General features: G+C 39.1%; 1 protein-coding gene across 6 annotated transcripts in view; it reads left to right on the top strand.

Annotated features, from left to right (window-relative positions):
• TSGA10 (testis specific 10) overlaps positions 1–15447 on the top strand; it is a 36577-nt gene that overhangs the window by 11318 nt on the left and 9812 nt on the right. For 4 of the 6 annotated variants that reach the window (XR_004426491.1, XM_033147572.1, XM_033147573.1 and 1 more), the window contains 11 exons: positions 964–1131; positions 1929–2084; positions 3180–3353; positions 3470–3547; positions 4724–4875; positions 5745–5860; positions 8111–8265; positions 9238–9293; positions 9810–9978; positions 13329–13439; positions 14826–15011. Coding sequence is in view for 5 of the 6 variants with exons in the window: in XM_033147572.1 (XP_033003463.1) it covers positions 964–1131; positions 1929–2084; positions 3180–3353; positions 3470–3547; positions 4724–4875; positions 5745–5860; positions 8111–8265; positions 9238–9293; positions 9810–9978; positions 13329–13439; positions 14826–15011 (1521 nt within the window). In the remaining variant the exon portion in view is untranslated. The remainder of the gene's footprint in view (positions 1–963; positions 1132–1928; positions 2085–3179; positions 3354–3469; positions 3548–4723; positions 4876–5744; positions 5861–8110; positions 8266–9237; positions 9294–9809; positions 9979–13328; positions 13440–14825; positions 15012–15447) is intronic. The other 2 variants (XM_033147574.1, XM_033147571.1) reach the window with 1 other exon arrangement.

Below are 15447 nucleotides of genomic sequence, written 5' to 3'. Positions count from 1 at the left end.
CTCATATCATATGTACATTGCAAAAAACATTTGCACAGATTAGTACAAGTGATATGTCTTTTATAATATACTTACCGGTAAATGCCTAATTGTAGTGTTAAGAATACATAATATTCAAAATGCCCCTTATTCTGCATTTTATGTCTTTTCAGTGAGATTTCTCTTTCTTCAGTATTTACAGTGGTTTGACCGCCCTGCATGTCTGTAACACAGAAAGCAATGGGCATAATTCTTTCATATTCAGCTTGCATCTCTGTGCACCTGGGAAGACATTGGGGATTCAAGCTGAACATGGTCATTACTGCACCCTTTCCTAACAAGTTCAACCCTTAGGTGTGTGGAGTTGGTGGGTGGGCTTAATTATTACCTAAAGACATACTCTCTTCAAGTACAGAAATTCAAGGAGTAATCTGTTTATAAGGAAACCTTTTTTCCTAGAGCCTCTTTCCTTAGAAATCTCACCTACCTGTCAGAATGGTTTGTGTGTGCCATTTCACACTTACCTTCTTTTCACTTACAGAGTGTACTATGTGCACCTGCACCCAAGCCAGGAAGATCTGTGTATTTTTTTCTGTCTAGCAGAAAGATTGGCAAAAGATCCCTATTTTTCATCCATACCCTGCTTTAGAAAGGACAAAGAAGGAAAGAGAAAGCAGGTGGCAAAACCAGTCTTCTTCTCTCACTTAAGATGTCAGCTGTGACATTTGTTCAGTGGTGCACATAGGCATTCATAGCCACATGCATGCTAGTTTTTCCCACTCTGCCCAGCCTTTATTGTGAGATCTGCTTCATACAACCAACTCTATTAGTCTTGACAGAAACAGCTTTAATGGTTTTATAATAAGGTAAATTCAGAAAATCTGAAACATAAAAAATCTTGTTTCTGTAGAAATGTGTAAATATTTGTCTTAGTTGGAAAAGTATGTTTATAGTAATAATTGTTTTCGCTTTGGCGCTTAAAAGCCTTCCTCAAACATTGAAATATCACAGGAGAGGCGTCCCTCAAGGCTTGACAATTCTATCAAGTCAGCAGAAGAAGACAGATATCAATTGAAGAAAATGCTTCGAAATACGTCAAGTCCTAGGCGCAGCTCCACTCATTCTGTTTCAAAGGAGCTTTCCCCCATCCGGGTATATTTTTCAACTTTCTTAAAGTATAGATTTGTGCATTTTCCCCCAGCTAATTTTGATTACTTGGCACTATCACTATGCTAGCGAGGGACTGAAGTAAATTAATCAGTCTACCTAAATCCTGTTGAAGTCAGTAAGATTTAAGCAGCTTTACAATGCAGTTCTGTGCATTTCTACTCAGAAGCAGGCCCAGTGAGTTCAATGGAACTTGCTCCCTGATAAGTTAGAATTGCAGTCTAATGCATACAAAATACAGGTTGCATTTTCTGATGTACATGCTATCTGGTTGCTGCATACTGCTGTTGGATTGCAAGGACTAATTGATGATGGATTTGTAGATGGATGGTTCTGTCATTGCGAATATGTTGTACTACATTATCTTTTGTCGTTTCTAACTTTGTGATATGTACCCAAGTTTATACTATTTTCAAGGTATCTGTCAACTTAAATATTTATTTAGACTCATTACAATAGAATTAATCACATTCTACATAGTATCTAACAAAAAGCATTTCAGAATAGTTAATTGTGCACAAATTAATATGAACTGAACAGACAGAATGATATCCAATGGTTAGTCATACTCAAAGTAGATTAATTGAATTCAATAGACTTAAAGTCTCTGATTAAGACTTAGTTGGATGTCGCCCACCATCTTCCTGAATACAGTAATTTAAAACTGGATAATCCAATCAAATTCTAAAATTTGTGACTTATGGATGTTATTGATTGATTGATTGATTGATAAATCAAAAGCAGTAGAAAAGGAAATCAACTTCTCTTCATTAACTGTTTAGGGATGTAAATCTGATCCAGAATTTCAGCAAATGTTGAGAGACCGTGATGAATATAAGACAATGCTGGAAAGATATGAACGTCACATGGCAGAAGTTCAAGGCAACATCAAGGTTCTCACAGCGGAAAGAGACAAAGTTATTGAACTTTATGATCAGGTAATCTTTACAGGCATATGGAATATTCTGGTAAGAACAATTTCTGACAAAATATAAAATCTTAAAGTGTTTGGGAGCTGCTTACCTTAAGATTGTCTTAGGAGGCCTTGTTGAAGGTTTGTTGTCCTCAAGGATTTATGTTGTGCAAGTACTTAAAATGTGGGCTCCTACTTTTGGCACCTAAACTCTGGAATTCTTCTTTCTGGAGGGATATAAGACTGCCTCATTGTAGACTTAAACAGTTTGTTAAAATATTTTTGTTTTTCTAGGCTTCCTGCACTTAGGTTTCTTTTTATTATCTGTTTTGTTTGTATAGCCTGCATTAAAAATACTGATTTTATATGCAGAGAGATTTATAATTTGGATTTTTAAAATATTTTCCTCTTTTCTTTTTTGTACTGTTATAATTTATTATTGTATCCTGCTTGTACATTTACATTGGGGGAAAAAGTTTTGAAATTTTGAAGAGACTGAATGAATGAATGAATGAATAGATGTTACCTCTTCTTTTGGGGACCCATCATGGAAAGTAATACGAGCAGCAATAGTGGGAAGGGGTGGTGCCACAGACCTGACCTAGTAAGCACTGCTGCTGCCTTGTAGCAGGATGGGGTGGACTAGGGTGGTAGTGAGGACAGGGTGGTTCAAATACAGTGGCAGGTATGCTGGATTGGCTCTGGTGGTGTGCCTAAACCACCATAACTGAATTGCTACTTTGCCTTACCTCTTCACCATCCTGATACACAGCAGTAATCCTGCTGCCAGGAGAGGTCCATGGTGACACTCTTCCCTGCCGGCTGCTCCTATAGAAACTATTAAGAACATAGAAAGAACTTTGATGAATTAGATGAAGGATTGACTTATTCCAGGATCATGTTTCCACAGTGCCAGTCTGATGCCTCTGGATAGCTCCCAACCTAAGCAGGTTTTAATAACAACAGGCCTTTTCTGTTCGTTGGGCTATTTGGGTTGTATTCACTTTGTATATATCTGCTGAAGTAAGTTGGTTCCAGTTTTGTCTTTGGTAGGCTAGTTACAATTTAAGTTGTCTTGAATTGGACAAATCTGCATATGAGTTTTAATTTTGAATGATAGGCCCAGGAAGAAATAAGTCAACTACGAAAAGAAGCTATGAAAATCCCGAAAGCATCCAAAACTGCGATGACTGCACAGGCTGTTTTGAGGCGTGTGGAAACAGAAAGGGATGCAGCTATTTCTGATTTCCGAAGGATGTCCACTGAACGAGATAGCTTGAGAGAGAGGTTGAAGGTTTGACTTTTTATCCAAATTCATTTGTGCAACATCTGTTCAACATAAGACAATTGCCAAGACTGTTGTGTGGTATCTGATCTAATTTATTTGATTTATGTTTTTGTTTGATACAGATTGCTCAAGAGACTGCATTTAATGAAAAAGCTCACCTGGAACAGAGAGTTGAGGAACTGGAGTTAAATGTTCAGAGTGTAAGGGAAAATGTTTCCTTATTTTAAAGATATGGTAGATATAATGTTAAACAAGTGGATAGAAGCATGTAAGGACAGAGACATTGAAAAGATACATTGAATGATATTTTTTTGTATAAATACAGTATACAACTCTTACTACATTATTCAAGAAACATGCAATTATTTGTATGCATTAATTCTTATGTTGTTTTTATTTAGTAATCTATACAGAGCTTTATTTGTTTGCTTATTTATTTATTTAATTTATTTATATCTCGTCTTTCTCCCAGTGCAGGAGTCAGACCCAGGGTGTCTCACAACATGCATTAAATACAGATACAGCTAAAAAGCACACCAAACAGTTATAAGTATGTATAAATAAATAAATAAGTTACCATATTAAAAACAACACTGAATTAAAACAACTTAACCATTTAAAAACCCAACAAGAGGAGGAGAAAATATGCAATTCATACCATTAAATGACCCTGCCACAATAGTGGCAAAAAAGTCTGCCTGCCAGCGAAATGAGAGAGAGGGCCAACCTAACCTCCCATGGACTAGTGTTCCACAATCTGAGAGCAGCCACCAAAAAGGCCCTCTCCCATGTCCCCACCAAATGTGCCTGTGAGAGTGGCAAAACGGAGAGAAAGTTCTCCCCTGAAGATTTCAAAACCTGGTCAGGCTTATCTAGTGAGGTAGCCTGGACCCAAAGTGTATAGGGCTTTATAGCTCATGACCAACATTTCAGTTGTGCCCAGAAACAGGCCAGTAGCCAGTGGGCTTATTGTAACAAAGAGTTTTGATTCTCACTGTAACCTGTAACCTTTATTAAAGGGAAATATATTCTTAAATAATTAGTTTTAGAAACTGTAGTATACTTGCAATTCTGAATTAAAAGCTCCAATTCGTCCTGCTTGTCTCCCATACTCTGTGCATTTGTTTGGAGACAACTTCCTTGGAGGCTTTTAAGCAGAGGTTGGATGGTCATCGGTCATGGATGCTTTAGCTGAGATTCCTGCGTTGCAGGAGGTTGGACTCGATGACCCTTAGGTTCCTTCCAATGATACGATTCTATAATTCTATAAAAAGTCTGAAAGGGCAACATAAATAATTCCTAAGTAAAAGTGTATGTTAATTGAAGTAGTCGGTTGTTATATAAAGTAATAATTCCTTGTCACTTTAATATCTCAGCTTGACAATGAGCGATTAGATCAAACATCAAAGATGGCTTTAATGAAGGAGACAATCGAGTCTCTAGAAATGGAGATGAAAATATTGGCAAAAAGAGCAGTAGATTTTGAAAGTGAGCTAAACAGGCAAAAAGCAACTAATGCTTCACTGAGGTAACTAAAATATGCATTGAATCAAATATTTTATGTTTCTAAGTTTGTTCTGTTGACTGGCTATAATGTTAACTTTTTGAGATATGAACTACCGGTAGGCTTATTAATGGGATATAAATAATAATGTAGTTTTAAAGGGTGGTGATATACTGTCTGTTCTACTTTGGCAATAGCTGCTCTTTAGTTAAGTTGGCTGATTTCATACATTAATTCTAAATTACCTGATACCTGACTTGCACTGACTTCTATGTGAAGAGTGTCAGGAGACGTCCTACTCATGAGTAGAACACTGGCAGAGACATTTGCCTGACTGGCATGCTCCGTCCCTCCTGGGCAATAGTTCGGGAGCTTCAAAAGCATTCTTCAGCCCGAACATCACAGCGACTAATGCCAGAAGACATTAGCACACTAACAGATCCACAGAGTTTTGCGCAGCTTGCAGAACAGACCTCAGCAACACAGCATTTGGGCTAATCTACTTTATTTACATATAAACATACACGGAGCACTGCAACATGGCTCCCTCTCTAGCATCAGACAGCAAAGAGAGAAAACAAAGGACAATAGTCCCACTTCAGGAAACACAGTAACATAAACATCCTGTCTTCATTACTTCCCACTGTGGAAGGAAAACATACACAGTCATAGACAATAATTCCATGACTGTAGACACAGGGAATGAATCTCCAACAAAGAGTTCAGTAGCTTGTGTTTAGCTTTTATTAACTGTTAATTACGTGTCCACAAAATTCCCTTGCTCCATAGTCACTAGCTATTCATTAGTTGCCATTTATCACAAGATCCCTTTTAGTATTATTGCAAAGTTTGTGTGAAAAGATAAATTTAAATTGCCCTTTGTTAATTTTTAGCATTATGAATGAAAAAATGGAGCAAAACATTTCAGAGGCCCAACGACAACTTTCAAAGAAAAAATATGAATTACAGCTCATTCAAGATAAAATTACGTGTCTAGATGAAAAAAATGGTAAGTTTCAAATGCTAACCTTTGAGTAATTTTTATAATATATTTTATACATGATTATTTATTGGACCATTGCAATGTGATTTTATGTGGGGCTACCCTTGAGGCTGTTGTAGAATTATGCAGCCTGGTTCTCAGGTGCTGGCTATTGACAAAATATAACACCTATATTGTGAGAGTTGCATTTGGCTAGCAGTATGCTACCAAACTATCTTTAAGGTCTTACTATTAAGTATATTAAGCCTAAACACCTGCAGCTTAAAATCTTACCTTACTCCTTATACCAGGGGTCAGCAAACGTTTACAGCAGGGGGCCTGTCCACTGTTCCTCAGACCTTGGGGGGGGGAGCAGACTATATTTTTTGGGGGGGGGGGAAATGAACGAATTCCTATGCTCCACAAATAACCCAGAGATGCATTTTAAATAAAAGCACACATTCTTGTCATGTAAAAACACGCTGATTCCTGGACCCTCCGTGGGCCAGATTTAGAAGGCGATTGGGCCGGATCTGGCCCCCAGGCCTTAGTTTGCCTACCCATGCCTTATACCCCTGCCTGACTTTTGCAGCCTGCCTCTGAGGAATGTCTGGTGGTGCCTGATAGTGTCAGACATTCCTTAAGAAGAATTGTGCATTTGGCACTGGGGTTATGAAACTCTACCTAGTGAAATCAAGTTGGCATTGTTTGCAATTAGCTTGAAGTGCCAACTTAAAACTTGGTTATTTCAGCAAGCCTTTTTATGCAACCTTTTTTAGTACCTTGTTGAGTGACTCATTTTTGTAATCCTACATTTCTGTTTCTTGAATGTATTCTGCTTGATTTCATTTGTTATGTCATTTTAGTTTTAATTGTGATTCTGCAGACCACATTTTTATGAGTTTTGGGCATAGAACAACGACTGGGGCCAGAGACTTGCAAGTCTACAAATGTCACCCACTAATCCATATGGATGATCTTTTACATCTATTTTGTGCCAGGTTCCTGACTAAGTTCTGTGATTTATTTAGTTAGGAATATTTGTTTCTATGGCTTTGGTACCAGTGAATATGTACTTTTTTATATAAGAGGTATCTGAATAATAAATAATATTTCAAATTTAAATCAATGATTTAAATTTACTGCTTTGCTCACCAAGGTCATGATTGAAATCTCCTTGATCCAAGCACTTTACATTACTGTAAAAACAGTAACAAAACTGCATCCCACAAGCCCTAGGCACAGAGAGGTATACTTTTCATAGAGCAGGGGTAGCCAATGAGGTGCCCTCCATATGATTTTGGACTATGATTTCCATAATCCATGGTCATCATGGCAGTGGTCAGGAAGGATGGAAATTGTAGCCTTACAAAAACTGGAACATACCTCATTGGCTACCCACAGCCTGTGTCATTACAAGAATGTGACACAAGGTATAGAGCCCCAAAATGCTGCTACAGAAAAGTTCGATTTTCTTGGCTACTCGGGCCAAGTTTGAAAAGTAAGGACACATCCATGTGATGGTGTTTGTGCTGTATTTATATAAAGTTATTTAGAAGTATTTGAAAATTATTGGAAAATATGGTAATAATAATGCTACACATTTATACACATGTATAGTGCATTTCAAGTTTTATTTTCTGTGGCAAGTGGTGAGCAGCTAGCCCAGTTTCCCCCATCTTTCACTTCCTCCCCAGGCCACAGGCATGAGAGGTGAGGGAGGTCCAGTGCTATCATTGTGGATAGAATGAGCACAGTAGTGTTTTTTTTTAAATCACCCTATACTGTATGTGTTAAGTAACTTAGCAATGTCAGATTGTCTCGTTATTAACTCTTCTTTTTATGAATGGTCACTGTTACTAAGTAAATTGTGACTGTCCATTGTGTTTCATTTTCTTCTGACCTCATTGTTTCCAGTTTCTTCCCACCCCCTCTGCCTCCCCACCCCCAATCATGTACATGCACCAACAACTCAGGATAAAATGAAGTGAACTGCATGCCACAAAATCTTATGCTGCAATAAATTGTTGGCCTTTAAGATGTTACAAGACTGTTCATTCCCCCCCCTGCGCAAGACTACCTTAGTCCCCCCCCTCTGGAACTTAAACAAAAAAGTTTGCAGTTTGGCCAGAATGTAGGGGGAGGGAAACTTGTACATGGTTGCACATGCATAATAAATATTTGTATGCTCATCAGAGTTGTTGCTTGATCACAGCCTATTTACCAAAGGTTATTTTAAATTGATAAAATAATGAAATTCTATTATAATATTTTCAGAAAAGCTTTCAAAACAAAATCTTGTTCAACAAGAAGATATTTGTACACTCAATGACACAATAACTGAACTAGATACAGAAAAGGATTCTTTACATGAGCTTCTGGAAGAGAGAGCAGATAAAGTTGCCTCCCTTGAAGAAAGCTTGGCCATTAAAGTAAGTTTTGATATGTAAATGTTTAGATATTTAAGATTCATCACATTTGGATTTTTTGTGGCTGTGCAGGAAGGAGACTTCATATTTGGCATGTAGCTTTTGAAAGTACACATTACAGGCATGTTGGTCAAAGTAAATGGGGCAAGTATGAGTTGTGCTAGTGATGAGAAATCGACATTTCTGTGGATTATTTTTGAGTAATTCTGTTTTAATATGCAAATAGGTGGATTAGGAGGGTTAAAACATTCTGCTTATTAAAACTGTTGCTTTTTAGATTTAGTTTAAACATACACCTTTCAATACTAATAATAATATGATTATGACTTTTAAGTACAGTTTTAAATATAGAATGAGGAACTTTACTACCATTTAGAAAACTGTTAAAATGCTATATATATATATATATATATATATATATATATATATATATATATTTGCAAATAACTTTCTATTCCTGTACATGATATTTGTAGGTCTTGCAGCCAGAGACTCTGTAACCACTATGTTGTATATGTTGAGATTCTAATAGCAACTTTAGGGGGCATATTGATTGAGGAAACCATGTCATGTGAAAAGGTTAATCTCACCCCCTTCCTGCACCACAGTTCAGAGATTTCTGAGACTTTTGCTGCCATGATATTAAATCTCTACCATATTTATTTTGCCGTTCTGGCAGCCTAACATCGCAATCACATGCATGTCTACTTAGAACTAAGCCCCACTGAGCTCAATGAGGCTTATTCCCAAGCAAGTGTGTATAGGATTGCAGCCAAAATGTTAAAAATCAGTGCAGTGCTAGCTGAAATCCTGCTGTTTGTTGGAGTTTACTCTCATATAAGGATGATTAGAACTGCAGCCTTAATGTTATACAGTACTGAACAAAAGAAAACAACATGAAAAAACAAACTATCTCCTGTTTTGTTCATCTCTTTTTACTAACTGAGGAAAAATATATTTTTATTTATTTTCAAGGAAAAGACCATTTCAGATTTGAAGTGCCTACTTTCTGATATGGAGCAATCAACAAAGTAAGATGTAAACTCTGGATTTTAAAGTTATTTTTACTTAACTTGAACTATTCTGTTAGAATCAACATACATAAATTAATCTATTCTATATTTATAACTTGTAATATTAGACTTATTCAATATTTAAAAAATGTTTTACAGTGGTACCTCTGGTTACGAACGGGATCCGTTCCAGAAGCCCGGCCATAACCCGAAAAGTCCGTAAATGGACGTGCCCTTCTGCACATGCACACGGCGCGATTGAGCACTTCTGTGCACACACGCGGTGTGCAGATTGCTTCTGCACATGCGCACTGTGCGCAGATGCTCGTGGTTTGCTTCAGGTTTGCTGCGTTTGCAACCCAAAGATTACATTTCCAGAGGGATATGTAACCTGAGGTACCACTGTATTAAATAAACATAATTATTGGTACACTTCTATCTAAAAACATTTGATGAAGGGACATTTTCGTGCCCTTGATTTGCAATAACATTTTTATGTAAAATGTATTTTGCATTTTATAATTTACTGCCCAGGCATTCTACTGAAGCACTCCGCAGGTGTGAACAGGATATTACCAAACTACATCAACTTTTGGATGAATCTAATAATGAACTTGCTCAGACTAGTGAAGAGAAAGAAGGATTAACTCGGGAGAATGATAATCTACAAAAACAGCTTTATGGCTTTAAGGAGGAGAATCAGGTATATGTTTGGCAGATTTGAATACAACTCATATTTACCTTTCCACTATTAACTAGGAACTGTTTTGTGTCTAACTTGGGAGGATATTCAAAACAAAATATAAAATAAAAAAATCCTTCCAGTAGCACCTTAGAGACCAAGTTTGTTCTTGCTATGAGCTTCCGTGCATGCACACGAAAGCTCATACCAAGAACAAACTTAGTTGGTCTCTAAGGTGCTACTGGAAGGATTTTTTAATTTTTTAATTTTATATTTTGTTTTGACTATGGCAGACCAACACGGCTACCTACCTGTAATTGGGAGGATATTGTTCCACACTACCCTCAATCTCTGAGCAGTGCAAGATTCCAGGGAGTTCCAGGGTTTGTGTTTCCTTTAGGAAAATGAGACACAGGTGTCTTTATGATATATGGTTTGTTTACAGATATATACAACCTGAGCCTATGATGGAGAGGTTCCCAGCATCACTCTGGGTCTTGCTTCCACCATAGGCACAGCCCTGGATTCAAAGGAGCATCAGCCATGGTGCTCTTTGTATCTGTCTCCAGCTTACTGCTTTACTGCGACATTACACCATAGCCCTAACTCTAACCTCTAAGTTTTCAGCCCACACTTCTTGCTTTAGGTATTGAGCAGGGGTCACAACCATTGTCATTCCACACAGAGTCCCTTTGACCCTTTATAGTCTTCTTAAGGAAGTTAGCCTAGCTTAATTAGCCTTTAGCATTTCGCTTAATTAAAGGCTTAGCAGAGTCTAGCAGGCAGTTTAATTTACAGAATCTGGCTTAATACACAGTGGTTTAATAAACACAGGTCTTGCACTCAGTTCTAACACTCCAAACACTGATTAAATTCTAACACCTGGACCCTAGAATTTAGGGTGTCTAGTACCCACAAACTCATAACACTATTTACAGGTGGGTAGCCGTGTTGGTCTGCCATAGTCGAAACAAAATAGGAAACAAAATAGGAAATTCTTTCCAGTAGCACCTTAGAGACCAACTGAGTTTGTTCTTGGTATGAGCTTTCGTGTGCATGCACTATGTTCTCTGGAGGTGGTTAACACATCATCATATGGGTTATGCTACCCTCTTGCTGCTGAAGACAGGAAACACAGACTGGTCTTTATCTGTTGGTCACGACTTCCGGCGGCGACGCCATCGCCGGGTGGTCGAAGGCTGCTTCGGGTCCGAAGCGCCTTGTCCATCCCGGGGGTTAGGAGCCGCGCTACCGCAGCGCGCGGCTCCGGTTGGGGTGCGGGAAGAGCGTCCCGCACCCTGGGCTCCCCGGCTGCGCCCGCGGAGGCTCCGAACCCTTCCCCTGCCCCCCTGTAAAGGGGGAGTGGGGGTGAAGGGACAACGGAGCCGGGCTTACGGGGATATGCCCCAACCGGGATGCAAATGCGGCGGCAAAGCCCGCGGTGAGCGTCTAAGTTCTACCTGTGAAGAATGGAGCTAAAGGAACCCGGTGGTCGTGAGTAAATAATCTTGGCAGAAATCGTGTTTTTGGAACGATCCGGGGGGAAGGAGAAAGGCAGCCTGCCTCCCTCCCTTCGAGCCTAAGAAATTAACCAATTTGAGGGATTGCTGCCACAGAACTGGTTATAAAGTATTTAAAATTGATACATGAGACTGGCAAACTTTTTTTTTTGGGAAGCTAACTAGCGGAAAATATCTCTATTTAAAGTTGCGGTGATTGCGCTCCAGCTTAGGAAAATGGCGACGAACAAAGAGACAGGAGAAGAAATATGATACCCACTTCCTCCTCCTCTGCCAGTATGCTGGGTTTCGTCCTTGAACTGGTATTGAACTCTGGACTAACAGATGAACAAAGGCTCACTGCCTTGAAGGTGGAACTACTTTACAGAAAAGTTAAAGTCTTGTGTGGGGGTCTGAAATGGAACCAACTGCCCACAGAGGAGGCTAACAAAACTTTTGACACTTTGGAAGAAAATCTTGTCAAAGAGCTGAGAGGATGGATGGAAAGATGGAAAGAAATGAGTGAGCTACTTCGGAGAAGAAATTCGCTTGTTGGGGGTGGCAGCCCCAAGGCGATGTCAAGATTTGCTATATCCAGTCCCCGAGGTGTGAGCTCGGGGGCCAGGGACAGAGAATTAAGGTATTTACAAGAAGAAAAGGAATGCTACAAAGAACCGGAGAAGCTGAGAGAGGGAGAGTTGGACACCTCGGAGCTCGTGGCAAGGAGAGCTTTGGACTATGCCTGGATCTGTGGACGTTTGGAGAGGGAAGATGCATGGAAGTTCAGTGCTGATGCCATCAGGAGAAGAAGAATGGACAGAGGGGGTGTGGGGTGATGTATTAAGCAAAATCTAAAAGTAATCTGTTATGGTACTTTGAAATTGGAGGGTGAACACTGTCAACAATAGTTTGTTTTATTATCTGTTTGAACATGAAAAGAGATATTTTAAGTTTTTATGTTATTAGCAGCAGTTCAAAGGACAGAAGAGATAGATTTGATGAGGATGATCTGTGAGGATTTATGAGGATGTAGTATAAATAAAGTCGATTTAAGTGGTTTAAGTTTATAGATTAAGACGATTAAGATTAAGATGAAGATTAAGATGAATGTTTTTCTTTATATATATAATTAAGTTTAATTTTTTAAATGAAGAGGTTAAAAAGTAGATTATGGATATAAACTCGAAGGTGAAAAGGCAGGGGAAGTCAACTGTCAAGATTGGAAAAAGAAATTTTTTTTTTTTCTGAGATGTCTAATTAAGAAGGAAAATCATGGCAATTTTTGTATTAGATGTGTAATTGTATTTGTTTAGTATGTGTATAAATGTAGGTGTGGTTAAGGTGTATGTGGTTATAAGTAAAAATGTCAATAAATTCTTATAAAAAAAAAAAAATATCTGTTGGTCACACCCCCATCATCTCAGTCAGTTTCTTGTCTTCTTCATGGATGGACGTGTGTGTGTGTGTGTGTGTGTGTGTGTGTGTGTGTAGGACCAGCCCACCCATGAGCAAGGTGAGACAAATCCTTCAGGTGGCAGGTGCCTGCCTCATAGAGCAGTAGAACCCAGTGTAGAGTTTTATCCCCCCCCCCTTGTTCCTGACATGGACTTCACTCACCTCTTCTTCCCTGCCAGGGAGGAAGGCATCATTTTGTGGTTCCCCTCAGATGCCAAAATGTCTTGGGTCAGCCCTGTGTGCACACATGTGTGTTGCTTCAGGCTTGTTCTAACTATAAATTTTATTTAGAATTTTGTTTCATGTTGAAGGTTCGTATTTCTCCTTTGTAACACTTTGCGACACTTAATCCTACTAAAATATGGTCAAACCTGAAAAGAGTGTGAAATGCTTGCCTAAAAATAATTTCTTTGACAGATTCTGCATCACAAACTCAGTGAATGTCAGAGTGAACTTGATAATCTGAAGGCGAAAACTGAAGATTGGCATACAGATATTTCCAGACTGAAGAGCATGCTGAAATCTAAAGTAAATGTATACTTTGAAAAGCTGCAAGTTTTCTAAACCATGGAATGTCTAATGGGGTGCTTCCTGTCAAGGGGCATATTCCTATGTCTACATTCTAATGATTTGAAAGGTTTTACTGAGCCTTCAGAGAGCCCTGTGCAAAATGCTGCAAGAGCTGACAGCTTTGTTGGGTCATTCAAATTTTGCTCACAAGGGGTGAAGGAGATAACAATCTGGCCCATTGACCGGATCCCATTCACCACCTCTGCTCTAGAAAATGATTCCACTCAGCCACTACTGGGAAACAGAATTACTGTACTTTTATTGTCTGTGTTCTATGGATTGCAAAAGCTTTGCAGCCAAACTAGCTTTTGATTAAGATCTCAAATAGGTCAAAAGTTTGGAGAAGGAAGGAGAAACTTTCCAACAGCATTAATCTGTGCTGACATATGTGCAAAAGGCAAAAAGATTTTGATAATCCCAGTAGAAGAAGGCATGCAAGGTCAATGCACATCTGAGCTGCCTTAGTGTTATTTAAGGCTTCAATTCAAAATGCATTGCATGCTGAAAAATGCTTGCATGCAGTTACAAAATTCATGAGACTATTTTTTGTGTTTTTACTAAACACAAAAGTTTACTGAGGCATTTCCTCATCTGCTTTGCTTTTATTGCAGCAGATCTTACAGAGGAAGGAGCTGCAATGGTACACGTGGAACAACATCAGAGCGCTTCCTCTTCCCCACTATACAGCTGGTGCTTGCCCAAGAATCTGTCTTGTTCCCTTCCCCCCCTGCAGCCCATGAAAACTTTACTGCTGTGGTATGAGTGGCAAGAGTGGGAGAAGATATTCTCCCCAGATTGGTCAAGTGCATGTTGTACAAGTTGAGCAGTACCTGCATGGCAGGTCCATCTTTGTGCAGTGAAGTTCAGATGTCCACAAGTCCTGCATACCCACCATTACAACTGGACTGAAGCGAATATAGTTTACTAAGGGCCAGTTCACTTTCCCCCACCCATTTATATTGTAAAGTGTGGCAGTAGAGAGCCATGTGCTCTCTTTCCAATTTTCTAACAATATGGGGTGTATGCAATCAGTTCCCATGAACTTTCACTCAAAAAAGTTGTGGAAGGGTTGCAGCAATCAGGTGATTAGATATACAAATGATAGCATATATGCACTGTAACACAGGTTATGTTTTCTATGCTCTAGGACAGGGGTAGCCAATGTGGTGCCCTCCAGATGTTTTTGACTAGAACTCCCATGATCACTGGGTATTACCTATGCTGCTGGAAGTTGTAGTCCAAAACATCTGTTGGACACCACTTTGGCTCCTGCTCTGTGGTTATGCACTATGCATGGTAAACTGGCCTCAAATTTCAAAAATGAAACCAAATTTTGAATTTCAGGAAAAGGAGAATCAAGATCTTTTGGATAACTACCATAGGGCCAATGAGCAAGCAGAAAAGTGGGAATCCAAGTTCCAACAAATGGAAGCAAATTGTAGCTCTGCCCAACTGGAGCTCCTCAGTGCAGAAACAGAGAGCCGCAGACTAAAAGAACGAACAGAGGCTCTTGAAACAGAGATGGGGCACGTAAGTTTGAAAAGCCTCAGCAATCCATTTTTTCATTTTCATTTAATAGCTGGGCAGTAGAGCTTTTTCATTTCCATTCAGCACTTTCCCCCTTGTTCTTCATCTCCGTTGGGAGTGTTAAGGGATAAAGTTTATTGTGAAGACATATGTATCAGTAATGTGGGCTACAACAGGTACTTTCAGAAAGCACATTTGTTGTAAAGGGAAGAGGTCTTCCACTGACCATCATTCACTGACCTGAATTACACACAGTGCTAAACCAAATCATGGCTTAGTGTGGCCAAGCAAATGTGGGTTCCCAGAGAGATCACAGCCACTTTGCTCCTCCTCCAGTTCTGCTGCCGCAATTTTGCTTTAAGCTAAACCACAGATCACCAGCCCAGGACCCAGTTGATGGCAATAGCTACCATTGACCTTGCTTAGTTTGTCATACATT

Source organism: Lacerta agilis, chromosome 4, assembly GCF_009819535.1.
Source record: "Lacerta agilis isolate rLacAgi1 chromosome 4, rLacAgi1.pri, whole genome shotgun sequence".
NCBI lineage: Eukaryota > Metazoa > Chordata > Lepidosauria > Squamata > Lacertidae > Lacerta > Lacerta agilis.
Note: the sequence above shows the minus strand (reverse complement) of the source record. Positions and strands in the feature narration are given on the sequence as shown.